Below are 27,623 nucleotides of genomic sequence, written 5' to 3' on the forward strand. Positions count from 1 at the left end.
TACCCATTTTAAGAAAGAATCAAACTCAATTTCTAGAGCTTCAAAGTTTACTACAAGAATTTCATAATACAATCCAAGTATGAACAGTGGAATAGACCAAGAGGAGGAAAGACTCTCAGAGCTCAAAGAATGGTTCTTCAAATCAACTCACTCAGACAAAAATAAAGAAAAAATTTAAAACAATGAACAAAACCTCCAAGAAATGTGGGATTATGTTAAGAGACCAAATCTAGGCTGGACACGGTGGCTCACGCCTGTAATCCCAGCACTTTGGGAGGCCAAGTCAGGTAGATCACGCCTGGCCAACATAGTGAAACCCCGTCTCTACTAAAAATACAAAAATTAGCCAGACATGGTGATGTGCACCTGTAGTCCCAGCTACTTGGGAGGCTGAGGCAGGAGAATTGCTTGAACCTGGGAGGCAGCGGTTGCAGTGAGCTGAGATTGTGCCACTGTACTCCAGCCTGGGCAACAGAGCAAGACTCCATCTCAAAAAAAAAAAAAAAAGATCAAATCTATTCATTGGCATTTTTAATAGAGGAGAGAGAATAAGCAACTTGGAAAACATATTTGAGGATAACCATCTGTTATGTTCAAGAGACACATCTCACACATAATGACACCCACAGTCTTGAAGTAAAGGGATGGAGAAAGATCTCCCATGCAGAAAGAAAACATAATAGATCAAGGGGCCAGGTGTGCTGACTCACACCTGTAATCCTAGCACTTTGGGAGACCAAGGCTGGTGAATCACATGAGGTCAGAAGTTCGAGACCAGCCTGGCTAACATGGTGAAACCTTGTCTCTACTGAAAATACAAAAATCAGCCAGGCATGGTGGTATGTGATTTGTTTTTCTAAGACCAGCCCAGAGCGGGCACAAAAGAACCAGCGGATAGGCAAGTGTAGGAGCAAAACTGCACATTTATTTTGGTAACCTAAGGTGTGCGGGAGAAGTCTGTCGGCCTCCGGGGAAGGAGGCGGGCAGAGTCCCCCCGTGGGGCTCTCAAGTGGACTTCCCACAGTTCCGACATCCCGACAGGACTGGGGCTGTGAGAGGGCCGGTGGCTCACTGGCCAAGAGTGGCTTTTCTAGGAGTGGGAGGGCAATAGGCGGGGCACGGGCGTGTCAGGGGCGTTCCGCAGGTGCGACCAGGTAAATCTTGGTCTCTTCGGATTGACGTCACCTGGCGCATGCCCAGTTGATCTGCACCTTCCCGGGCGCCGGCTGCATTTTCGCGCGCGCGGGAAGAGTTGGTGGTGAAGAAGAACCCGGAAGTGCACCATCTTGCCTCCGTTCGTCCAAACAGTATGGTGGTGCATGCCTGTAATCCCAGCTACCCAGGAGGCTGAGGCAGGAGAATCGCTGGAACCCAGGAGGCAGAGGCTGCCGTGAGCTGAGATGATGCCACTGCACTCCAGCCTGGTCGACAGAGTGAGACTGTCTCAAAAAAAAAGCAAGCCTTGCTATTCTTATATTCGATAAAACAAACTTTAGTAAAAATTAAGAAGGACAATAAATGTAAGACCAATTGGCCTTACATAATGATAAAGGGTACAACACAACAGGAAGACTTAACTATCCTAAATATACACACACCCAGCATTGGAACACCTGGATTCATAAAACAAGTTCTTGGCATTAAAAAAGATGTAGGTGGCTGGGCGCAGTGGCTCACGCCTGTAATCCCAGCACTTTGGGAGGCCGAGGCAGCCAGATCACCAGAGGTCAGGAGTTCGAGACCAGCCTGGCCAACATGGTAAAGCCCCATCTCTACTGAAAATACAAAATTAGTTGGGAGTGGTGGTGGGTACCTGTAATCCCAGCTACTCAGGAGGCTGAGGCCAGAGAATTGCTTGAACCCGGGAGGTGGAGGTTGCAGTGAGCTGAGATCATGCCATTGCATTTCAGGCTGAGCAACAGAGTGAGACTCCGTCTCAAAAGAAAAAAAAAAAGACTTAGGTAACCACACACTAATAGTAGGAAACTTCAACATCCCACTGACAGGATTAGACAGATCACTGAAGCAGAAAACTAAAAAATTCTGGACTCAACACATGACCAATTGGACCTAATAGACATTTACAGACCAATCCATCCAACAACCACAGAATGTACATTCTTCTCATTTGCACACAGAACATATTCTAAGATTGATCACATGCTCAGCCATAAAGCAAATCTCAATAAATTCAAAAAAATTGAAATCATACCAAGCATACTCTCAAAACACAGTGCAATAAAAATAGAAATCAATATCAAGAAGATCTCTTAGGCCAGGCAGGGTGGCTCACACTTGTAATCCCAGCACTTTGGGAGGCTGAGGCAGGCGGATCTCTTGAAGTCAGGAGTTCGAGACCAACCTGGCCAACGTGGTGAAACTCCATCTCCACAAAAAATACAAAAATGAGCTGGGCATGGTGGCCCATGCCTGTAATCCCAGATACTCGGGGGGCTGAGGCAGGAGAATCGCTTGAATCCAGGATACACAGGTTGCAGTGAACCGCTATCATGCCACTGCACTCCAACCTGGGCAACAGAGAAAGACTCTGTCTCAAAAAAAAAAAAAAAATCAGTATACAAAAATCAGTAGCATTTCTATACACTAGTAACAACCAGGCTGAGAGTGAAACTAAGAACACAATCCCATTTACATTAGCCACAAAGAAAATGAAATACCTAGGAATACAGCTAACCAAGGAGGTAGAAGATCTCTACAATGAGAACCACAAAACACTGCTGAAAGAAATCGGAGATGATGCAAATAAATGGAAAAACATTTCATGCTCATGCATTGGAAGAATCAGTATCATTAAAATGGCCACAGTGACAAAGGCAATGTACAGATTCTATGTTATTCCAATCAAACTACCAATGTTACTTTTCACTAAACTAGAAAAAAAAATCAATTCTAAAATTAATATGGAAGCAAAAAAGAACCTGAATACCCAAAGCAATACTAAGCTAAAAGGACAAAGTGGGAGGCATCACACTGCCTGACTTCAAACTAAAGTGTAAGGCTACAGTAACCAAAATAGCATGGTATTGATACAAAAACAGACACATAGACCAATGGAACAGAACAGAAGACTCAGAAATAAAGTCACACACCTACAACCATCTGATTTTTGACAAGGCCAACAAAATAAGCAATGTGGAAAGGACTCCCTTTTCAATAAATGTGCTGGGATAACTGGCTAGCCATATGCAAAAGATGAAACTAGACACCTTAAATTTTATAATATACAAAATTTATCTCAAGATGGATTAAAAATTTAAATGTAAAACCTCAAACTGTAAAAATCCCAGAAGAAAACATAGGAAATACCCATCCCAATAAGGGCCTTGGCAAAGAATTTTTGGCTTCGTTCCCAAAAACAGTTGCAACAAAAACAAAAATTGACAAGTAGGACCTGATTAAACTAAAGAGCGTCTGCACAGAAAAATCAACTATTGACAGAGTAAACAACCTACAGAATGGGAGAAAATACTTTCAAACTGTACATCCAACAAAAATTCTATATCCAGAAATCTGTGAGGAACTGAAATAAGCAAGCAGAAAACAAGCCCATTAAAAAATGGACAAAGGATATAAACAGACATTTCTCAAAAGAAGACATATAAGCAGCCAACAAACATATGAAAAAATGCTAGTCATCAGAGAAATGTGAATTAAAACCACAATGAGATACCATCTCACACCAGACAAAAATGACTATATTAAAAAGTCAAAAAACAGTAGATGCTGGCAAGATTGCATAGGAAAGGGAACACTTATATACTGTTAGTGGGAATGTAAATTAGTTCAGTCCCTGTGGAAAGCAGTTTGGAGATTTCTCAAAGAACTTAAATCAGAGCTACCATTCAACCCAACAGTTCCATTATGGGTATGTACAGCCCCTCCCCAGCCCCCCGCAAATAGATTATTGTACCAAAATGACACATGCGGTTGTATGTTCACTGCAGTGCTATTCACAATAGCAAAGACATGGAATCAACCTAGGTGGACATCAGTGGTTTGTTGGATAAATAAAATGTGGTACATAAACACGATGGAATACAATGCTGCCATGAAAAAGAATGCAAGCATATCTTTTGCAGCAACATGGATGGAGCTGGAGGCCATAACCCTAAGCTAAGTAATGCATGAAGAGACAACCAAATACTCTGTTCTCACAAGTGGGAGCTAAATACTGAGCACACACGGGCATAAACATGGGAACAGTAGACACTGTGCACTACTAGAGCAGGGAGGGAGGGCGTGGGTTGTGAAACTACCTATTGGGTACTATGCTGACTATGTGGGTGCAGTATACCCATGTAACAATCCTGCACATGTACTCCCTGTGTCTAAAATAAAAGTTGAAATTAAAAAATAAAAAATCATGCTCACATTCTCATGTCATTTTTTTCCTCATTTTGCTGGGAAATTTTCTTTTTTTTTTTTTTTGAGACGGAGTTTCACTGTTGTGGCCCAGGCTGGAGTGCAATGGCGTATCTTGGCTCACTGCAACTTCTGCCTCCCAGGTTTAAGTGGTTTTCTTGCCTCAGCCTCCCGAGTAGCTGGGATTACAGGCATGCACCACGACGCCCAGCTAACTTTGTATTTTTCATAGAGATGGGGTTTCTCCATGTTGGTCAGGCTGGTCTCAAACTCCTGACCTTAGGTGATCCACCTGCCTTGGCTTCCCAAAGTGCTGGGATTACAGGTGTGAGCCACTGCACCCAGCCCATTTTGTTTTGTTTTTGAAGGAAGATTTCTAATATTATTACTCTGTGTTGATCAAAATAATTTATAAAATGATTTATTCCCAGTCTCTAGGAAATATTTTTCAGTTTTTAGTTTTTTACACTCACATAAACATTCTTTTTTTTTCCTCCTTAACTCTAATATTTCAATACATTTATTCAGCTTGAAGTTACAGGTAAAATAGTTTTTTGAATAATCAGACTTAGTTGTACACAACAATAGTTTCTGCCTGGTGTGAAGAGTTAACACTTAACAGCTTTCAGATTTGTGGTATTGACATAAGTAAGTACTGCAGATATGAGTCTGCCCATAGAATACATGCTTGTCTTGGGAATGGATCATTCTTTTACCGTGTGTCAAAATATTTTTTCAAAGAGTTTTGGATCTGAGGGTTTTCTCATTTTTGTCTCTTGGTTTTTTGTTTTTGTTTTTGTTTGTTTGTTGTTTTTGAGAGAGAGTCTTGCTCTGTCACTAGGCTGGAATGCAATGGCACAATCCCGACTCACTGCAACCTCTGCCTCCTGGGTTCCAGCAATTCTCCTGCCTCAGCCTCCCAAGTAGCTGAGATTACAGGCACTTGACACCATGCCCGGATGATTTTTGTATTTTTAGTAGACACGAGGTTTCACTATGTTGACCAGGATGGTCTTGATCTCTTGACCTTGTGATCCGCCCGCCTCGGCCTCCCAAAGTGCTGGGATTACAGGTGTAAGCCACCATGCCCAGCCTGGTGTTTTTTTTTGGTTTTTTTTTTTAATATAAAAGATTTGTCTTGCAATGCATGTGTATATAGAAGAACCAATAAATAAACACATGTATGTTGAGTGATTACTTACTGTTTCTTGTATTTACTTGAGTGGGAGTCCTAAAAAGTATAATTCCTTGTGTATTATTCTTATGTGAGACATTTAAAGCCCGTTGGATTTTTTTAATGTCTAATATACATTATAAATTTGAAAATGTGTTTATTAGCTACATTATTCATCCTCATAAATTTAAGAGCAATCATGTCTTACAAAGTAGAGCTGAATGATACTTGGATTACTCTAATTCCCATGAAGTCCACAGAGATGAAATACATTAGAATGCAAAGCTAATTATACAGAAACATTAAGTATGAAGTAAAAACAGTATGTCTTTGTCAAAAAATGAAGATGCGTAAATTCAAATTATGTTGAAGGTAAATTGGTCTTTGTTTTGCGTATTTTGATTGGTAGTTTTAAGTCTTCGTGACTACTGAATTAAATTTAATATGCCATATCATGTCAGAATGCTTTTGAACCTTATACTTTTCACTGAGGCCCAGATGTCAATCAGATAGTTATTCAAATTCTAATGATAGTTTTTAGTATTTATCTCACTTTGGAATGGTTTCCAGGCCTTGGATTATAGGACTAGATAGGTTATATATTTCTCTAGAAAATTACAAGTCTTTCATATTTTATTTTGGCAAGGGAAGTAGGAAAAGTACCCATATAAATTAAAGCATTAGACATTTATTGCGTGGCATATGCAAAGCAACCTACTAAGAGCCCTGTGGCAGCTAAAATTGAGAATATAAGATCCAGGCTATGTCTTCAAGGACCTCAGAGTCACCTAAACACAGATACGATGAAAGTTGTAGTTCTTTTCAATCACAAAACACGAATTCTAGAGCTTCACAATAAGGGTAATAAGAGTTGAGCAGAAGCAAAAAAATTACTTGGCTGGGCTGAACCAGCAAGGATTAACTGGCAAGGTGAAATTACTTTTTCTTGTTTCTAGATAGTACCTATTTATGCTGGTGTGCCTAACATGGTATAGTTAATTCAGACTCTTTTTTCCTAGAAGGAAAAGCCAGGACAAGATGCCCAGCAGCACTGTGTCCATGTCCCGAGACCAAAGTTGTTAGCATAACTGCCTCGGTTTTGCCAAGGAATTAGATGCTGCTGGAAAAATATCCAGAGCTCTTATATTTGCTATCCAAAGAGTTCCACAGTGTTGAGGGGTAAATGGCATCTCACTATTGACGAAACATGTGCCAGGTGGCTGGTTGGTACCCTTCATGCATACAAAGCAGGCTTGATATGTATCCTTGCATATTTGAAGGTTGTGGTTATGATGAGCTGAAATGACCACTGATTAATACAGTAGCTCTCTAAAATAATGAGGTTTTTCCATGAACAGAACCTCTTTATTTATCAAACTTATAATAAAATGAGGAACCTGCTTGAGGTAAAATAACCTTTTCATTATAACTGAAGATTTGGTCTTCATTCTCTGTGAATTTATTGTGATTGCAGAATAAGGCAAAGGGCTTGTTTTGATAAGATCCTAGACTGTTATAATCAATATTTCCTGTGTTGACTTTATATGCTTTTGTTAATGTGACTTTCTAAATGTTAGGGAAATGAAGAAAAATATCTTCAGAAAATGTTACATTTCTAATAATGCACCTTTCATGTGTATGATGGTTTTTAAATTTGTCAAACTATTAAAATACTGAAGTTATGTGGCCATACCAAGATTATCATCGAACTGTTTTCGTTCACTAATATGTGTGATTTTCTGCAAACAAGCAGTTTCTTCTGTTGAATTTCCTGCTCAGCATCATTATTTTGCCCTTTGCTTTTCATGAGTGTTTAACACTTTCTGTTTCGAAGCCAGTTTCCATGAGCTCTGCCTTGTGTCCTCCAACCTGTGCGTGTGTATATACATGTGTGGGTATGTGGGGAGGTTGGCGGGGGGTGAGAAATGACAGTTAATTCCTGTTAACTCTGACCAAGTAATGTGCACTGGGTATTTGTGAATCAAATTGTGTGCATTGTGAAAAATACAGATTTGTCCACTCTTGTTTTGCTAGTGAACATTAGCATTGATTATGGTGTGGACATATTTCTCAGACTTTCTGGGTCTTCATCTAAATAGCAGCAGCAAATAATGAAGTATTCAGACTTTAGCCATCATCATCTTGTGTTTCCTTGAGTTTAAATTGAAGTAAAAATGGAGTAAAAGACCATCTTATTTATTTTTAAAATCTCCTATCAGCAGAAAGTAATTAACTCAAGATCCACAATTAGCCTCACAGCAGTCCATATTAACCGCCTCCAACTATCCTAGGTCTTTCAGAGGTGGCATAATTTTGAGATTATTTTGCACTTGAAACAGAGAGTCTTATAATAACTAGCTTGAAACACATTTAAGGGTGTGAGGTTTTTCCTATTTCTTTTTGTGTTAATATCTACCTTGTCTAATGATAATTTTCTGGTTTGTAAGTGGAGAAAAGCAAATATTAGAAGAAAATTCTTTCTCCCTAGTATAAAGCTAAGTCTTTCATAAGTCTAAAAGTAGCTGCTTTGCTTTAACTGGAAATTTCATTATTGAATTAGTAACTTGACACAAAAGAATTAACAAAGTGAATCAAATACTCCAGCACAATGAAGTAAATTTAAAGAGGCCCACTCATCACCATTGCTGGCTGGTAAAGTGTAATTGCTGGCGCTGCCTTGTTTACCATTTTGGTTTGATTTTGTTTTAAAGGAAATGTTCGCCTGTATAGCATTCCTGCATAATTCAGATACTGCACAAAGCTCGACGCTGGGAACCAATTTTGTATCTCTCTGAATGTTTTTTATGCAACCTGCTTTTACAGGTTTAAATTACATTTTGTGACACTGTTTTTGTGGTTGAATTAGAAACTTTTTTTTTTCTTTAGTTAAACCTGTGATAAGTAATTGTCACAGTTAGTGCCCTGGTACAATGCTAATTTGAAGTGACATGTCCATACTGGCCCTCTGTAACATGAAGAAGCCTAACAGGTGTGAGGGGTGTGGCTTCCCATGGGCTCTCTTGAACTTCTAACCAGAGAAAAATAGCAGAAAAAGTGAAATGAACCTTGAATAAAGCTGTCAGCAGTAATTATCTCAGCAACACTTTGTGGGGAGATAAAATAAGCACTGATGCTTTTATAACCTGAGCACACTGCATCCAAGATAGATTTTTCACCCATTTAGTATAAACTTCTAAATACCTTTCAAGAAATATTTTCATACAGTCTAATTAAACAATAACAATAATAGCAATTAACATGAAATATAAATTGTTGAAAAACATGCATTTGTTTTTATTTTAACATGGTTTCTTTTTGATATTTATTTAAGTAGTTTTAGTAACAAAACTTTTTTTCCATGCTTCTTTTTTTGGTAAGCCATTATGGTATGGAATCTCAAGTAATGTGTAGAAAATTATGTTCTCTTTTGGGAAAGGATACTTCCACAATTAGAAACATGCTTGAAAGTTTGGTTTGCAGTTTCTTTTAGAGGTATTCAGTGTATTGAACATATCAGCATATGGATCATACATGAAGCAGGTAATACATGTATGTGAATGAGCTGAATTACCTGCACGTCACCATATAAACACCACTGTATTGGAGTACAGCAAGAACCACGGAAGATTGTTTTTCCATCTGTTCTCCAAATACAATCCATTGTCTTTTTCTTTGACAGCTGTCTTTTAAAAGTATACAATTTATTTAGCAAAATAATTCAAATCACTAATGACTATGTTTGCCTGACCTGAGTAGAGTATAGAAAAGTTAAAGTGAGATTTTTGTTTATAAATTTCCTGGCTATAGAAGCTAACTGGGCTGGGACGGGGGGGAGGGAGTGGAAACAGATGAAACGTGGTTTTGCAACATAAGTTGTTCTCTTTATTTTTTTCATGGTCTTAAAATATAGTTATATTTTGGGCAATCTAATGACTTAACTTTTTTTTTCCATAATTCAGCTTTACCATGTTCCTGCATCCCCCAAATTAAAAACTTGACAAGTCAGCCTGGTTGGTTTACGTTTCAGGTGGAGATGATGTCATTTTTAAAAGCTGGGAATCTCCAGGCGCAGTAGCTCACACCTATAATCCCAGCACTTTGAGCAGCTAAGGTAGGAGGATTGCTTGAGCCTAGGATTTCAAGACCAGTGTGGGCAACATAGCAAGACTCTACTAAAAAAAAAAAAAAGCTGGCCAGATGGCAGTTCCTGTAGTCCCAGCTGCTCAGGAGGCTGAAGTGGAAAAATTGTTGGAGCCTGGGAGGTCAAGGCTGTGGAGAGCTGTGATCAAGCCACTGCCCTCCAGCCTGGGTGACAGAGTGAGACCTTGCCTCAAATCAATACTAGAGATGAAGTTAGTTCTGACTCTGTTTTGCTGTCTGTTAGCTCTGTTATCGATTCTGGGTGAAAATATGAGCCTCATTTTTCTTGCCTGTGAAATGGTAATGTGGCAAACTATGCCAGGTTTGTTCTCACTAAGAGGGAATAACAAGGATTAGGCAGAATAGCATAAAATAGAACTAGCATGATCTATACTTTATTCACAAACCTAAAGCCTGGGAAATTATTGGCTTTACATTGGTTGATAGACAGATTTAGATACACATACTCTTGAATCTTCACAACAATCTTGTAACTTATAAGACTTTACAGAGGTGGAAATTAAGGCACTGACAAGGTGAGAGGGTTGTCCAGGGTCGTGCAAGCTGTTAACCAGCAGAGCCAGGATTTCAAACCCTATAAGAATAGCTTCGGAGTTCAAGTTCATAATTGCTCTGCTTTTATACCTCTCCAACGAAGTATAATGACATCTACCTACCAAAGAAATTGCCTTACAGTGACACATTTTTCCAGACACTTCGTTGTCAGTGATACAAATGATTTGAGAGATATGGGTATATATTTTAGGGTAAGATTTCTCCTTCTTCAGTAAGATACTACTTCTTCCCCTCCCCTCCTAGGACAGCAGGTCCCCTGATCCATTGCACTCATTGAAGCAATGTTGCTGCCTCTCTTAGAACTACCATTTCCCTAGTGAACAGAAATGTCATACATGGTTATGGCGATGGGTGCAGCACACCAACATGGCACAAGTATACATATGTAACAAACCTGCACGTTATGCACATGTGCCCTAGAACTTAAAGTATAATAAAAAATAAAAATAAAAAAAAAAAAGGCTGGTGATTTCTGCATTGTCAACTGAGGTACTGGGGTCATCTCACTAGGGAGTGCCGGACAACCGGTGCTGGTCAGCTGCTGCAGCCCGACCAGCGAGAGCTGAAGCAAGGCGAGGCATCGCCTCACCTGGGAAGCGCAAGGGGAAGGGAATCCCTTTTCCTAGCCAGGGGAACTGAGACACAGATGTAGGATGACAGAGTTTTGATCTCTAGGAATTTGGCTTTCCCCTCTTGGGTCCAGTTGCTGACCCACTCATGTAAAACTTTTGCCTATTGATGTGCAAGGTGGGACTGAACTCCACAGGCAGGGCTCGGGCACCTGACCAAATTGAGGACTAGCTAAAATAGGGACAGGGCAAAAGCAGCTTTCCATAAGACATGTTCACCATTGTGCCATGTCTGTTTACCATTACCATGGCAACACCTAGAAGTTACTGCCCCTTTCCATGTCAACAACCAGACAACCCAGAAGTTACCCTCTTTTCCTAGAAATTTCTGCATAATCACCCCTTAATTTGCATGTAATTAAAAGTGGGTATAAATATGACTGCAGAACAGCCTTTGAGCTGCCACTGTGAGCACACTGCCTATGGGGGAGTCCTGCTCCACAAGGAGCAGTACGCTTTGCTGCTGTTGTACACTGCCACTTCAATAAAAGTTGCTAACACCTCCAGCCCACCTTGAATTCTTTTCTGGGCAAAGCCACGAACCCTCCTGTGCTAAGCCCCAGTTTTGGGACTCGCCTGCCCTGCATCACCGTGACATCCACATTGCCTCTGTCCACTCAGTTCCCACCTGGGATTCTGGGTCTCCCCTTAGAAACTAGCTGAATAAATGAGGTTTATTTGTGGAAGATTTGTCCAAGTGTCACTGGATATGATTGACTACTAAAAGATACCAAAAAGAGAAAAAATGTGAAATTGGGGAGGTTATATAGAAGGCTTTCAGAAAGAGATTGAGCTGAGTTTTGAAGAAGTTGTGTCACTTAAATTTTTCTTGTGTTATCTTCACATACCTAAGGAATAGACAGGTGGAAAAGAATGGTGAGGGAAACCCAGGCAAAAGTAATGGAATGAACAGAAGCCTAAGAGTAGGCAGGTGCAAGGCACATTTTTGGATCATTGAGCAAACAAACCTGTATACAAAAGTAGTGGGAGGTAATGGCTGGAAAGGTGGGCAGGGTTATGGCCTTGAACATCAGACTGAAACAGTTTTCAGGGTGAGAGAAAACATGAGAATCATCTAGTCCAATTTTTTTCATCATACAGGTGATAAAATTTAGAGAAGAGAGTTGATCAAGGTCACAGAATGAGTAAGAGGCAGATTTAGAGTTTTAACCCAGGTCCTTTGATCTATATATAGTGTTCTTCCCAAGCATTTACACACATGGAATCATACCACAGGCCGACTTATGGGAGAAAGAAGTCATACAAGAGCACCATGAAGCCTAAAGACGTAAAAGAACAATTCTTGCTTTAATGGTGGTAACAGGAAAAAACAAAAAACAAAAAAAAAACGGTGTCTTACAGGCTAATTAAATGTTGTTGAGCTAAATGTTCTCAGGAGGCTTAACTGGTCTCCCAAAGTCATTGCAGCAGACAGAGATGTTTGTTTGTTTTTGTTCTTGTTCTTTTTGCCTCCAATAGCCTGTTGTTCTTTCTCTCGATTTTGGTTTAGTTCCTGTCGCAGGAATTGAATGGGAAACCTGACGCAAGTTCCACTTTTGGACGTGGCTGTGTAATGTATCCTTTCGAAATTCCCCATCATAAGTAGGTAATGAGTGATGTAAGATATGGGCCCTTAGAAACTCTCACAGCTACAATATATCTAAACAAAAATGCTCTCCACAGGTTGACACTCACAAGAATGTCATGTGGGAAATGATAAGAAACCCTTCTGTCTTAATAATTTAAATTTGTTTACTTAGGAAGAAATTTTTCTTTAATATTGGTCAGCATCATTTGAATATCTTTAGTATGGAAAAGACTGAATAATATATTTTGTTGTGTGTATGTTTTAGAACATGTATTAATACAGTTAAATTTAATTGACGTAAGTTGATATAAAAATGCTTAAATGATACCAATTCTGTCATCTAGGCTTAGATTCTTAAAAACAGAAATAATTGGGCATTGCAACTAAAAACACCTATTTGATAATCCTTCCTTCTGGCAAGGAGACAAAGATGAAGTGGTGTGTGATTTTTATTTTTTTAAAGTTGAAAATCTAGTCCACTATGCTACATATTTTTTCACTTATATTTTTATTGCTGTCAACAAACATATTATTCCCATTTCTCAGACAAGGAAACAGATCTTTTGAGATAAGCAGCTTTCCTGAGAAATGACATTAGATATCAAAGCCAGGATCCAAAGCCAGGTTATTTGGATCCAAGTGCCTGACATATAATAACTTAGTATTTATTGAATACGTTGTCAACTCTGAGTAACTATATGGTTAGTATAACATTCAACAAATAGTTCTGAATTATCAAATAATATGAGGAAGAAAAGCAGAGTCAAGAGAAGTCTGCACATATTCCAGATCTCTTTTTCCCCCTCACGATTCTTACTGGTTATAAGCAGTATGTTTAATATGTTCTTTTCCCTCTTCTGCCCTCCACCAGAGGGTGCTCATAAGCAACTAAATGACATAAAGCTGTAGTGATAGGAACTGAGAAAGAAGGGCTATTTTAATTCATAGTGTGGATTATTGGCCTCTGTGGGAAAAAAAAAAAAAAAAAAAGTTGACTTTGAAACAGAGTTCTTGATTCAGCTGAAATACTTTGGTTTAAAGTTGCCTTACAAATAACATCTTGAGCACTTACTTACCTGAGGATAGTACTTTTTTATATAGATGAAGTTGACCATTCTCTCTGAATAGATATGAGGGACTATGCCACTAGACAATGTTAGGCTGGTCTAATTGGGTTGTATTTACTATTGTGTAACTTAATGCTCTTCAGAAATATTTTAATGATGTAAAATACTTCAGACCTCTTCTAGTGTACTCACTAAAATCAGTAAGTAATGAAGTACAAGAATATTGATATCTGTATTTAGTTATGAAAGCATATCCATTTAGAAATTTTGCTAATTCTGTTACAGTGAGCAGCTCTTTATCACCCTATGATGTAATCTGGTTTTAGGTGATGAAATGACCTAGAAGATACAAAAAAAAAAAAAGCTTTTCTGTTGAGCAACCTCTCTTTGATAACCAAAATCTCAAGATAATGTTGGGACAGTATAAGGAAGCATAAAAGTAGGTAATTATAATATAGAAAAATAGCATCAGGTGATTCTCCTTGATTTTGAGAGTCCCACCAGATTAAACGAAAGAAACCAAAAAAGTAAGTAAGGAGCATTTAAATTTATTATATATATTTCCAAAAGCTTTTAAAAGAAAATATGAGATAATTAAATCAAGACAGTTGTTAGTATTTTATAATTAACTGTAACATCTTCAAAAAACACATAGTTGGCTGGATGTGATGGCTCACACGTATAATCCCAGCACTTTGAGAGGCCGAAAGGGGGAGCCCAGGAGTTCAAGACCAGCCTAGTCAACATGATGAGACTCCATCTTTACAAAAAAATAAGGAGACCCTTATCTCTACAAAAAATTTAAGAATTAGCTGGGCATGGTGGCATGCACCTGTAGACTCAGCCACACAGGAGGTTGAAGTGGGAGGATTGCTTGATGCTAGGCAATTGAGGTGGCAGTCGGCCATGATTGTATATCACTGTACTCCAGTCTGGGTAACACGACAAGACTCTGTCTCAAAAAAAAAAAGAAGAAGAAAAAGAAAAACCAAGATTAGGAGTCAAGAAGAGAACATGCTTGTGCTATCATTAAGCAGATGTGAGACTTGAGACAAACACTTTACCTCTCTATACCTCAATTTCTTTCCCTGTTAAGTGAGAGGATTAGACTCTTACCTTGTGAGGAGAAACTGCCTTTCATGTGGAATCTGTTGGGGATGATGGGATTACTGATAGAAGTTTAAGAGAAGGCTACCGATACCCTCTCTCTGGAAATTCTCATTACTAGCTTGTAATGGGGCAAGGGAGATGCTGGGTAGGGGAAGGTATGGCAGCAGCACTTGACTCAGCTAAGGCTTCAAGATTTCCTGGTTGGGATACAAGCAACTGATGAATTCTGAGGACTCTTCCAAATCTAATATCTTGTGTGTAAAATGAAGCCATGTATAGCAGCCATCCTTGTTTCTTCCAACTACGGTTGCTTACATGGTAGCGTTTGTGTTTACGTACGTAGCAAAAAGCCTCAGAACTTGTAACTGTTGGTGTTTATTTCATTAAACTTTACCAACTTGCCAAATCAATTGAGGACTATAACACAGCAAGGCCAAGCAGAGAACACAGTTTTTTGAGCTATTTACACAGGAGTTTTGTTGATAATTGATCTTGACCTGCACATGTCTTTTAATATTCTGTTGGTTCCAGAATATTATTAGTCACTTCCTTTTTAACAGTGTGCCTTTTTATGAGGTGACTAAACTGCTGTTTAACCCTGCTACAAGAATGTGGCAGTGGGCTAGTCCAGACAAGTGCATGTATACTTGGTAACTAGCATTCTTAATAAGCTTGCTTCAACCTGCCACAAGTTAAAGCTCTGTGTGACTTTTCTAGCACATAAGTGACAAAAAAAAATGGCTGGGGGAAGGGCAGAAGAAATCTCAGATTGTGAATAAAAATAAATAAGCTTTTTTGATTTGTCCTTTGATTGGCAGTAAATGAAATTTCAGCCTCATGACTCAGTTTGGTTTAAAACCACCTCAGTAATCTGTTTAGCTGAACAGTAAGCATCTGAAAATTTAAAAGGGGTATTCCAGCAGTCGTCTTCAGGACTCCTTACCATAAAAAGCCTTACTTACATTGGAAATGTGATGTTGTAGAAAACTCCATGGCTTTTGGAGTTAAATTTGGTTTGCCATCTGGTACCTGATTTATCTCGGACAAGTTACTCCACCACTCTAAGGTTGTTTTATGATTTGTACAATCATGATAGTCTTTAATTTACAGAGTTGTCATGTATGGTAGACATATGTTAAGTACTTTCTATGTAGTTTCTGACTAATTGATGGTCTCTAGGAGTAGCTGTTTTAATTAAGCCAAAGAAAGTAATTATTGGTTATCAGATAGACAAGATATCTTAGAGCCTTAATAGTTGTTTGATTGGATACTTTTAAAATGGTTGTGAGATAAACTGCCTGAATTTTAATTTGGGTTCACCAGTCGGTACCTGTTTGACTTTGGGCAACCGTCTTATTCTGTGTGAGGTTTAGTAATCTCATCTCTAAAATGGGAATTATAATCCTTACCTGGCAGAGTTATTATGAGTATTAAGTGGGGTAGTGCATATAAAGCACTTTGTGTAGTAACAATACATATTGAGCTCTTAATAGCAGTTATTATACAACTGTTTTTTAAAATACTGAATGGTGTCATGGGTATATGTATACATATGTCAAAAAGCAATACTTTAGGCTGGGTGAGGTGGCTCCTGTCTAGAATCTGAGCATTTTGGGAAGCCGAGGCGGGCAAATCACTTGAGGTCAGGAGTTCAAGACCAGCCTGGGCAACATGATGAAACCCATCTCTACAAAAATAGAAAAATTAGCCGGACTTGGTGGCATGCATCTGTAGTCCCAGCTACTCAGGAGGCTGAGGCAGGAGAATCACTTGAACCTGGGAGGTGAAGGTTGTAGTGAGCCGAGATCATACCACTGCACTCCAGCATGGGTGGCAGAGTGAGACTGTCTCAAAAAAAAAAAAAAAAAAAAGTAATACTTTATATGAGGATATAAATGCATGTATTAATAACACTGAATACTGCCTTACTGAAGTATAATTGACCTGTAATAAGCCATACATTTTTTAAGTGTATAATTGGATACATCTTGACATACAAATACATAGATTAAGAAGACCATCAGTGCAGTGTATTCAATGCTAATATCCAGTAGCATTCCCAAATCTGGATGAAATTACATCAGTGCCATGTTAGGATGATGATAAGCTTGAGATACGGTTTTTAAAAAATGTTTCATAATAATTGTTCTTCTTAAAACACAAGAGAATTGTATTTTACAAACTGAGTGAATAAAAGATACAAACAGTAAAGCTCTAGTTTGAATCTTGTTCAGTTGTGTTGGTGGGTGTGTCACATGCAGAGCAAGGAGTCTGCAGGTGACATAACCAAATCTCCTTAGTGATGTATGAAGATCATAGCCCATTAGGGCTAGAAGGGATCTGAGAGGCCATGTAGTTGGTCGTATCTATGTTTTACAAAAGGAGATGTTAAGACTCTTGGTTACTGACCCAAGGTCCCATAACAGGTTTTATAGCTTCCAGTACTCTTAAAATGTCTTAGTCTTTGTCATTTATAATTAGAAAAAAAGAGACTACAAGCATGTATTTGGGAGAGGGTTAAAATTTGGCTATAAAATAAAAAATAATTTGAAGAATTAATTCATATATATATGAGTATCTATGTATATATATGAATATATGTATATATGAGTATATATGAATATGTATACATATGAATATCTATGTGTATATATGAATATGTATGTATATATAATTGAGACTGAGTCTCACCCACGCTGGAGTGCAGTGGCTCAATCTCGGCTCACTGCAACCTCTGCCTCCCAGGTTCAAACAGTTCTCCTGCCTCAGCCTCCTGAGTACCTGGGAGTACATGCTCCCGCCACCATGCCCGGCTAATTTTTGTATTTTTATAGAGATGGGGTTTCACCACGTTGGTCAGGCTGGTCTCCAACTCCTGACCTCAAGTGATCCACCTGCCTTGGCCTCCCTAAGTGCTGGAATTACAGGTGTGAGCCACCGTGCCCAGCCTACTAATTCATATTTTTAAAGAAAGAAGTATTTTAAAGAAAGAATGGCCTTAAATGCTCTGAGGACCAAGCTTAAAATGATAATACTGTGTTTTACTAACAACTTGTTAGACATAGCCAGTGATCAGTCATGCTGGTTTACAGGAGTTTTCCTTTGCATATTGTCCTAGTATTTTATTTTCATATGAAGAATAACATAAAGAATAATACAAGGAAAATATTTTATGCTTTGTTTATTATGTAAAGAAGAAACATCAAAAAGATTCTAAGATTTCACGAAAGAGCTTTTTTGTCTTCTCAGTTGTTTCAAATAATAGTCATCATTATTCATGAAAATTAGTTGCACATGTACACATTACATAGTTCAGCAGTTCTCAGCTTTTTGGTCTCAGGATCCTTTTTCACTTGTAAAGAAATCATCAAAGACCCCAGAGAGCTTTTGTTTATATGAATTATATTCATTGACATTTACCATTCTAAAAATTAATATTGAAGAAAATAATGTTTAAGATAACAAGTGAATTACATGTTAATATAAATAGAATTTTACACAAAGTGATTATATTTTCTAAGAATTCAGTAAGTAAAGTGTCATTGTTTTTATACTTTTACAAATCTCTTCAATGTCTGTCTTAATAAAAGACAACTGGATTTTTGTGTCTTCCTTCTTCTGCATTTAACCTGTTGTAATGAATTTTTTTTGGTTGAAGATATGAAGAAAATCTGACCTCATACAGATCTGTAGTTGGAAAAGGGAGGAGTATTTTAATAGTCTTTTCAAATAATTATTCTTTGATACTAAACTAGAACTCGAGAAGTGGTAGTTTCCTAAAGGTTAGTTTTATTTCTTTTATTGTAATTTGTGTGTGTGTGTGTGTATGTGTGGCACGGAGCTTTCTCAGGTAGAGCTAAACGTTACTTTCAGTGTAGAATCTGAAACCCTATCAGTATACTTTTTGTATTAATACTTTGTCATAGTGAGTTACATTGGTATGCCTCACACTTTGAATTAAACCTTTATCCATAGATAATTTTATAACATTATGCAATCACTGTTCATTTGGAGAATATTGGTCTTGTGAGTTATGCAGATTTTCCAAATGTTGACACATTATATGATATAAAAAATCACATCTATTAATATAACTACTGAGCTCATCACAAAGGCTTTAAGTATTGAAAAGCTGTCAAGCTCATGATGGCTGATAGTTTTTAAAACTCTGAATTTTTATGTGGAAACTCAAATTTTGTCATTCGCAATTAATACTGTCAAACAGTGGTAGTCTCACTTCATTCATTTTGGAGAAAATGTTCAATTAGGGATACTCAGTCACAGGTTGAGTACCCATAATCTGGAAATCTGTAACTTTTTAAGCAGCAACGTCATGTTGAAAGGAAATGCTCATTGGAGCATTTCAGATTTGGATTTTTAGATTCGAAGTGCTCAACTGTTAGGTATGTATGATGCAAATATTCCAAAATCCAAAACAGTTCTAAGTCTGAAACACCTCTGGTCCCAAGCATTTTGAATAAGGGATGCTTACCCAAATACCAAATCCAAATAACCAGTTTGTCTGCCCATCATTTGTTTAAGTAGTAATGGTGTTTCATGAAAAAAAAGTGGCTGATTCAGCATATAACTCAAACACAAGTGCTTTTTCTTCAAGCCATCCATTGTGCTTTGGTATGCTGTACAAGTGCTTTATACATACTTCCCATTTGTCACATAGGATATTAAAAGACATGTATTAAGAGTCAAAATTTAATTAAAAGTAGCAATTTTTACTGATCTAACAGGGACATTCTTAAATGAAACTTCCATTTTTACAGAGAGTACATGGAACTGGAGATTTTTAACAGTTTGGTGCTACTACCTTAATTTGTGCTGAAGTATCAGCAGATCTGCCCACCGTTGCTTTTTTTAATATCAGTATAAAAACACTGCGGCCAGCCATGGTGGCTCACACCTGTAATCCCAGCACTTTGGGAGGCTGAGACGGGCAGTTCACCTGAGGTCAGGAGTTCAAGACCAGCCTGGCCAACGTGTTAAAACCCCGTCTCCACAAAGATACAAAAATTAGCCAGGTATGGTGGCACGCACCTGTAATCCCAGCTGCTTTGGAGGCTGAAGCAGGAGAATCACTTGAACCTGGGAGGTAGAGGTTGCAGTGAGCCAAGATCATACCACCGCACTCCAGCCTAGGTGACAGAGCGAGATTCCCTCTCAAGAAAATAAATAAATAAAACACAGTGAAAAAGTCTAATGCCATTTAAGTATTATTATGAAATAATTTTGACCTAATGGAACTCCTGAAAGAATCTCAAGAACCCTGTGCCTATAGTACGTACTTTGAGAATCACATAGTTAGTATGTTCCTCTTTTTTTGAGACGGAGTTTCGCTCTTGTTGCCCAGGTTGGATGCAGTGACCCAATCTCAGCTCACTGCAACCTCCGCCTCCTGGGTTCAAGCAATTCTCCTGCCTCAGCCTCCCAAGTAGCTGGAATTACAGGCATGAACCACCACACCCACTAATTTTTTTATTTAGTAGAAATGGAGTTTCACCGTGTTCGTCAGCCTGGTCTCGAATTCTTGACTTCAGGTAATCCGCTGGCCTCAGCCTTCCAAAGTGCCGGGATTACAGGCGTGAGCCACCGGGCCCAGCACGTGAGCCATTGTGCCCAGCACAGTATGTTCTTAACACTAAATACTGTCTGTAAGAAGAAAAGAAAAAACTTCAAGTGGACTTTGAGTATTCACTCACTGATGGAATATCTACTATGTAGCAAGTGTATTCTCATTTAAGCCATCCTCACAGAAAGCCTGTTAGGAAAGGTCATGTTAATTTTATAGAACAAAAAATTTAGCCTTTTTTTTTTTCAAAGAAAAAGACAGGTTCTTGCTCTGTCACCTAGGCTAGAATGCAGTGGCATGATCTCAGCTCCCTGCAGCCTTGATCTCCTAGGCTCAGGCAATCCTCCCATCTCAGCCTCCCTAGTAGCTGGACTATGGGTGTGTGCCACCATGCCCAGCTAATTGTTTTTTCTGTTTTTGGAGACAGGATCTCACTCTGTGACCCAGGCTGGAGTACAGTGGCGTGATCATGGCTCACTGCAGCCTTGACCACCTGGGCTCAAGTGATCCTCCTGCCTCAGCAACCCAAGTAGCAGGGACTACAGGTGTGCACCCCCGTACCCAGCTAATCTTTTGTTTATGTTTTTAGAGACAAGATCTCACTATGTTGCCCAAGCTGGTCTTGAACTCCTGAGCTCAAGCTATCCTCCTGACTTGGCCTTGCAAAGTGCTGGAATTACAGGCATGAGCCACCACGCCCAGCCAGGAAACTTAGTTTTGAGATGTAAAATATTGATTTGAGTGAATAGTAGAAGTGAATTTGAACTCAGGACACTCTGAGTTTAAAAGTCCATTCTACACTTAGCTGTCTCCTGTTATTAAATAGAAAAAGTTCCTTTAGCAGTCAACAAGAATTTGTTAAGTGCCTGCCTGTCCATGGGTTACTTTTTAACAGAGCAAATTTATTTAATTTTGGTCATTTTTCTTCATATCTTGTCAAAAAATGATTTACCATCCTTATATTTCAATCATTAAGAGCTGACAAGAACAATTAAATTCTTGCCTACTACAGCTACTTTTTCCTTAAGATGTGGTCTTAAAAATATAAATACTGTAAAATAATTATGGTTTTTGTGAAAAAAAAGGTTTTCTTTGGATAATTTAAATGCATTAACTTTTTGTGTTGATGTAGTATAATTGTCAAATTATTTAATTGGACACATATACTTAAAATAATGTTAATATTATATAATGTTAATTTACAAATACTGCTTTTGTATCTACCCTCACATTTCATGATATTTATTCAAATTCTATAGGTATTTTTTATATAAAAGCATCATCATCACCACTAGGGTCACTTTTTTTTTCTTTTTGGTTGACATTGTAAAGACTAAATAATTGAATTAAGACTAAATAACTATTCTTGTGTTAATTAAGGAACAGGCTAACTTAGAAAGACCCCAAAATACAAGATGACAGTGGGCTTCTCTCATGGAATAGTGTAGGTGAGGAAGGTGTTTCTGCTAAAGTCATGTTTTCTAGAGTCCGTCCTTCTCACTGGACATTTTATTTCAAGCCACAGGTATTCTTCACAGACTAGTAAAAAGTAATGTTTGTTGAGCCACTACTGTGTGCTAGGCATTTTCTCATTGCTTTACCCGGAAACTCAACCTTATTATCCCTACACTGTGGAGAAAGTAATAATCAAATACTACCCCTATCTAGGTGTCATTAAGGACAGTTGTAATTTTTTCATTTGCTTATTTTTTTGTTTTGGTTTGGTTTCATTTGTCCTATATATGTATATTCATCATCTTCCCAAGACATTTTTCAAAGAATCTTTTAAAGGCAGGTTTACAAGGACTTTTAATACTTGCAATTGTGAGATTATACCTCTAGGATAAGACAATGTCTTATCATTGTCTTTTTTTTTTTTTTTTTTTTTTTGAGACGGAGTCTCGCTCTGTCGCCCCAGCTGGAGTGCAGTGGCCGGATCTCAGCTCACTGCAAGCTCCGCCTCCCGGGTTTACGCCATTCTCCTGCTTCAGCCTCCCAGTAGCTGGGACTACAGGCGCCCTCCACCTCGCCCGGCTAGTTTTTTTGTATTTTTTAGTAGAGACGGGGTTTCACCGTGTTAGCCAGGATGGTCTCGATCTCCTGACCTCGTGATCCGCCCGCCTCGGCCTCCCAAAGTGCTGGGATTACAGGCTTGAGCCACCGCGCCCGGCCATCATTGTCTTCTTTATTAACCAGTTTTGACAAGTAAACTCTCTGAGAACCTGAAGCATCATTGATTCAGGTTATTTAAGGCTAATCTGTTTAAACAGTGTATTGAAAATGAAGTATTGAAAATGAAGCACCTGTAATAGGAGAACTTTTGTAACTACTCAAATATAAGGCAGCTTCCTTTAGGGTAAAACCTAAACTTAGGTTTTTATATATTTTTGGTATATGTATCTTAGGGAAATGTTAAATTCTGTATCTCACCTACAATTTTATATTTCTATCCTTACTGCCCTCAGAGTTAGGAAACTGAGGTATTATTCTGCTAATCAGAAAAGTAGCAGACGCACATTGAGGCAGTGAGGGATTGGGGGCAAGTATGTATACTTTGCCTTATTTGGGGCTCATTACAGTTTCCTGGAGCCTCAGTCTATCATCTAATGAAAATTAGCCTTGGCTACCATAACATCTTATGTGTGGAAGAATTTCAAATTTTCAAAGCCTTCCTGGTAATGCAATACCCAGGATACTAGAGTTAACGTTCTAATCTAGCTTCAGCAATAATAGAAAATACCTGAAAGGTAAAATCCTTTTGTGAAACATGGCCGTGTTTTGTTTACAAATGATGGATTCTACTTTTTGCAGATGTGTCTTGCTGAATCAGGGCTCTCTTATCCCTGCCATCGACTTACAGTGGGAAGAAGATCTTCACCTGCACAGACCCGGGAACAGTCAGAAGAAGTAAGCCTGTTTGCCAGCTTTTCATTGAACAGAAGGCCCATCCTCCACCTACCTGCCCATTTCCCTTTCTTTTTTATCTATCAGAGCAATGAATAGATAAAGTTAATATAGCATTAATTATATCTTGGTAAATTCTTGAAGGCAGAAACTGTCCATGCAAGGTTATTACTAAAGTGCTCCTTCTTTCTCTGTTAGTTTTATGTTTCAACAGACAGAATTCAGGTGGATTGGTTGAAATGAATTTTACTTAGAACTGTCAGGCTAACAAAGAACTTTCTAGTCTGGGCACAGTCACTCACGCCTGTAATCCCAGCACTTTGGATGGCTGAGGCAGGCAGAGCACATGAGGCCAGGAGTTCGAGACCAGCCTGGCCAACACAGTGAAACCCCTTCTCTACTAAAAATACAAAAATTAGCCAGGTGTGGTGGCGGACACCTGTAATCCCAGCTACTTGGGAGGCTGAGGCATGAGAATTGCTTGAACCCAGGAGGCAAAGGTTGCAGTGAGCCGAGATCGTGCCACTGCACTCCAGCCTGGGCAACAGCATGAGAATGCATCTCAAAAAAGAAAAAAGAAACTTTTTTTGCTGTTGACTGTGTAGTTGAGTAGATTCATGAGGATTGACCCTGGAAGTCCTTTAACTCATTGGGTTGGAGCACTTACTATGAGACAGACACTGCTTGATATTTTTAGAGAACAAAAATGAGTAACACTGTACCTGTACCAAAGTGCTCAGAGTCAAGGGTGATAGATAATAAAATAACAGTAGCCGGGTGCAGTGACTCATGCCTGTAATCCCAGCACTTTGAGATGCCAAGGTGAGTGGATCACCTGAGGTCAGGAGTTCAAGACCAGCCTGACCAACATGGAGAAATTCCATCTCTACTAAAAATACAAAATCAGCCAGGCGTGGTGGTACATGCCTGTAATCCCAGCTACGCAGGAAGCTGAGGCAGAAGAATCGTTTGAACGCAGGAGGTGGAGGTTGTAGTGAGCTGAGATTGTGCCATTGCATTCCAGCCTGAGCAATGAGTGAAACTCCATCTCAAAAAATAATAATAAAAAGATAATAATAATAGTGATGGCATAATATAAAAAATGCAGTGATAGTGTTGCACACAAGTGTCCTAAAGAAACAAAGAGAAGGGGCAGATGAGATTGAACATGTTTGTGTGTGTGTTGTGCCTATTTGGGTCTATGTGAGCCTAAAGAATATATATATATATTCTTTTTCTTTTTTTTTTTTTTTTTGAGACCAGAGTTTCACTCTTGTTGCCCAGGTTGGAGTGCAATGGCGCGATCTCAGCTCACTGCAACCTCCACCTCCCAGGTTCAAGCGATTCTCCTGCCTCAGCCTACCAAGTAGCTGGGACTACAGGTGCCTGCCACCACACTCGGCTAATTTTTGTATTTTTAATAGAGACAGGGTTTCACTATATTGGCCAGGCTAGTCTTGAACTCCTAACCTCATGATCCCACCCCCCTCGGCCTTCCAAAGTGCTGGGATTACAGGCATGAGTCACCGCGCCCAGCCTGAGCCTAAAGAATATTATGAGGAAATACCTAAATTCTGTTCCATGGCTACAAACAGCACTTTCATGCTCAACTCTGACCCATGGTTATAAGGAAATGGGAAAGAGGGCATGGATGTTTTAACTTACTCATTTAAGAAATATTTATTGAGCTCTTACTATGTGCTAGGAAAAGTCATCACCAAGACTTTAAAAGCGTATACAATGGAGGCCATAACTAAATAGCACAGATGAGCTTTATTTAAACTATATATATATATTTATTTTTTTTTTTTTTTTTTTTTTGGAGACAGGGTCTCACTCTATCACCCAGGCTGGAGTGCAGTGGCACAATCTCGGCTCACTACAACCTCTGCCTCCTGGGTTCGAGTGATTCTCGTGCCTCAGCCTCCCGAGTAGCTGGGATTACAGACATGTGCCACCACACCCGGCTCTTTTTTTGTATTTTTAATAGAGACAGAGTTTCACCATGTTGGCGAGGCTGGTCTTGAACTCCTGACCTCAAATGATCCACCCTTCTTAGCCCTCCAAAGTGCTGGGATTACAAGTTTGAGCCACCATGCCTGGCCTTAAACTAGAATTTTTTAAATTAGAGCGCAATTCAAGTATTTAAAAGCTTAGGCTAGTACAATAAAAAAATTTTTCCATTTACATTCTATACAAAATGTGGTTGCTTATTTTTATTTAAACTGCCTATATATTTTGGACACCCATTATGGAAGCGCCCACAGGACTTCTTCAGCAATCCTTTGAATATGTACTTAAACATGTGAAAGAGAAATGGAGCTACATAATTGATGTTGTAGTCTATAATCATCCTGTGAAAATTATACTTTGCCACTCTGGTTTTTAACATTTTTTAGAAAACCACAGAGAAGGAAACTTTTTCCCCTGCTAATAATATAACTGTGCTATATTATACCATACTGTACTTGGTCTGCAAAAATGTTTATTACTTTTCAAGAAACCAAACTTTTTTTTTTTTTTTTTAAAGCACTTTATCTCACTAGCCCTTGTGAAAGAAAGATAATACTGAGTTTCACTGCTTGGCCGAAATTGCTGGACATAATTTAATGAGATATTTCTTTAAAGTGCTTGAGTCTGTTTTTAATGGCTAGAGCAGGTCATACTTCCAGTCTTTAATGGATAAATCCACTAACATTAAAAGGTGGCTAACTAGCCCCAACCAAAATTTTTAATTATTTTGTGTCCTGAGAGGTGACAGGTAACTTTCTCTTCATTTATTTCCTTCTCTCACCCTCACCATTATATGTGTTATTTGGGTGGTCCCATCAGCAGAGAGAAGCCAGTTCCATATAATGAAGAGCAGTGTTTGTAAGGCTAGCACACTATTTAGGTTATTTTGAGAAAATGGTAGTGTGGGATTGGGAGGCTTTGCCAAACTAAAACAGTCACAACCTCGGTAATATCTGATTATTACTGAGTAATAATATCTTATTATTAGGAGTTCTGCCCTCCTATAATAACCAGTTTCATTTTTGAGCAGCTTTTTCTGTTGTCTTCCTTATATTAAGTTGAAATACATGTAATTGTACCTTCTACACAGTGATTCTGCTGCTTTCTTCCGATTCTACTCTTCTCCTACATGACTTTGTGTGTTTTAAGACAATCATCTTTTTTTTTTTTTTTTTTTTTTTTTTGAGACAGTCTTGCTCTGTTGCCCAGGCTAAAGTGCAGTGGCACAATCTTAGCTCACTGCATCCTCCTCCCCACGGGTTCAAGCAATTATCGTGCTTCAGCCTTCCAAGTAGCTGGGACTACAGACATGTGCCACCATGCCTGGCTAATTTTTGCATTTTGAGTAGAGACGGGGTTTTGCCATGTTGGCCAAACTGGTTTTGAGCTCCTTACCTCAAGTGATTTGCCCTCCTTGGCCTCTCAAAGTGCTGGGTTTATAGGTGTGAATCACCGCACCTAGCCAACAATAATCATTTTGCTATTGACTTTCTTAAACTTTGAGTTAGGAAGGAAATATTTGAGACCAGCAGTTACATTCAAGTTTTAGATTTTATGGATTGTAGTTGTATGTCCTTTAGCTGGGATAATTTTGATTCTTACATCATATCTCTGGCCCTACAGACACAGTTTCTTTATGATCATTTAATTTTGTTTTTCTCATCCTCCCCTTGTTCCTGAACCCCCGTTTAATGATTTTCCCATATTTCTGGATACCTAGCTAGGTAACAATTTATCCTCAGTTGCTTGGGTGACACAGTGTGGGAGCCTTTTTGACCCTGCCTCCTTGGGAATTGTTCAGTTCTCAGTTGACAGTGAAGAAGGAGAGGCAGTCCAAAAACCTAACAACAAAGAAAGTTTTAATGTAATGTTAAAAGCATTAGTTTATAACTATGGTTAAAGAAACATTTATTGAATGCTCACTATGTACTAGTCAGATGAATATAAATTGATAATTTTGTGTTATATGATTAATGAGAAAATTGAGGCAAGCATGAGATGCTAGAGAAGTATAGATAATGAAGGGGGGTTGTAACTTTCAAGAATGTTTGCAGGCAAGAACCTTGTTTGCCTTTCTCCCCTCTGTAGCTCTAACACCTAGCATAGTGCCTGGCGTGTAACAGACACAGAGTAGTTATTTGTAAATGAATTTTTTTTTAAATAAAGAAAATAAAAGAAAAAAAGACTAGAGGAGGTGACATCCAAATTGGATTATAAAGAATGAGTCACAGCCAAATAAAGAATCAAAGGAATCATATTCCATTCATTCCATTCAGAGAAAAAAAGCATGATTTGACGTAGCAAATGAGAAGATATAAGTGTAGGTAGGGTTGCTGTTAGTGCAGAAGAAAGTGGGGGGGAAGGAAGATAAGAGATGAGGTGAAAGTGAGTAAGTGTTATATGACACATTGAGAACTTGAACTGTAGAAAGCAGTAAAAGACTTTTTGTTTTTTCCTG

At 38.6% G+C, this 27,623-nt stretch overlaps 1 protein-coding gene across 4 annotated transcripts in view; it reads left to right on the forward strand.

Moving 5' to 3' along the window:
* Positions 1 to 27,623, forward strand: part of FAF1 (Fas associated factor 1) — a 558,082-nt gene that overhangs the window by 381,777 nt on the left and 148,682 nt on the right. For all 4 annotated transcript variants that reach the window (XM_023189044.2, XM_023189048.2, XM_023189038.1 and 1 more), the window contains one exon: positions 23,060 to 23,155. In XM_023189044.2, the coding sequence (XP_023044812.1) occupies positions 23,060 to 23,155 (96 nt within the window). The remainder of the gene's footprint in view (positions 1 to 23,059; positions 23,156 to 27,623) is intronic.

This window comes from Piliocolobus tephrosceles, chromosome 1, assembly GCF_002776525.5.
Source record: "Piliocolobus tephrosceles isolate RC106 chromosome 1, ASM277652v3, whole genome shotgun sequence".
In the NCBI taxonomy this organism is placed as follows: domain Eukaryota; kingdom Metazoa; phylum Chordata; class Mammalia; order Primates; family Cercopithecidae; genus Piliocolobus; species Piliocolobus tephrosceles.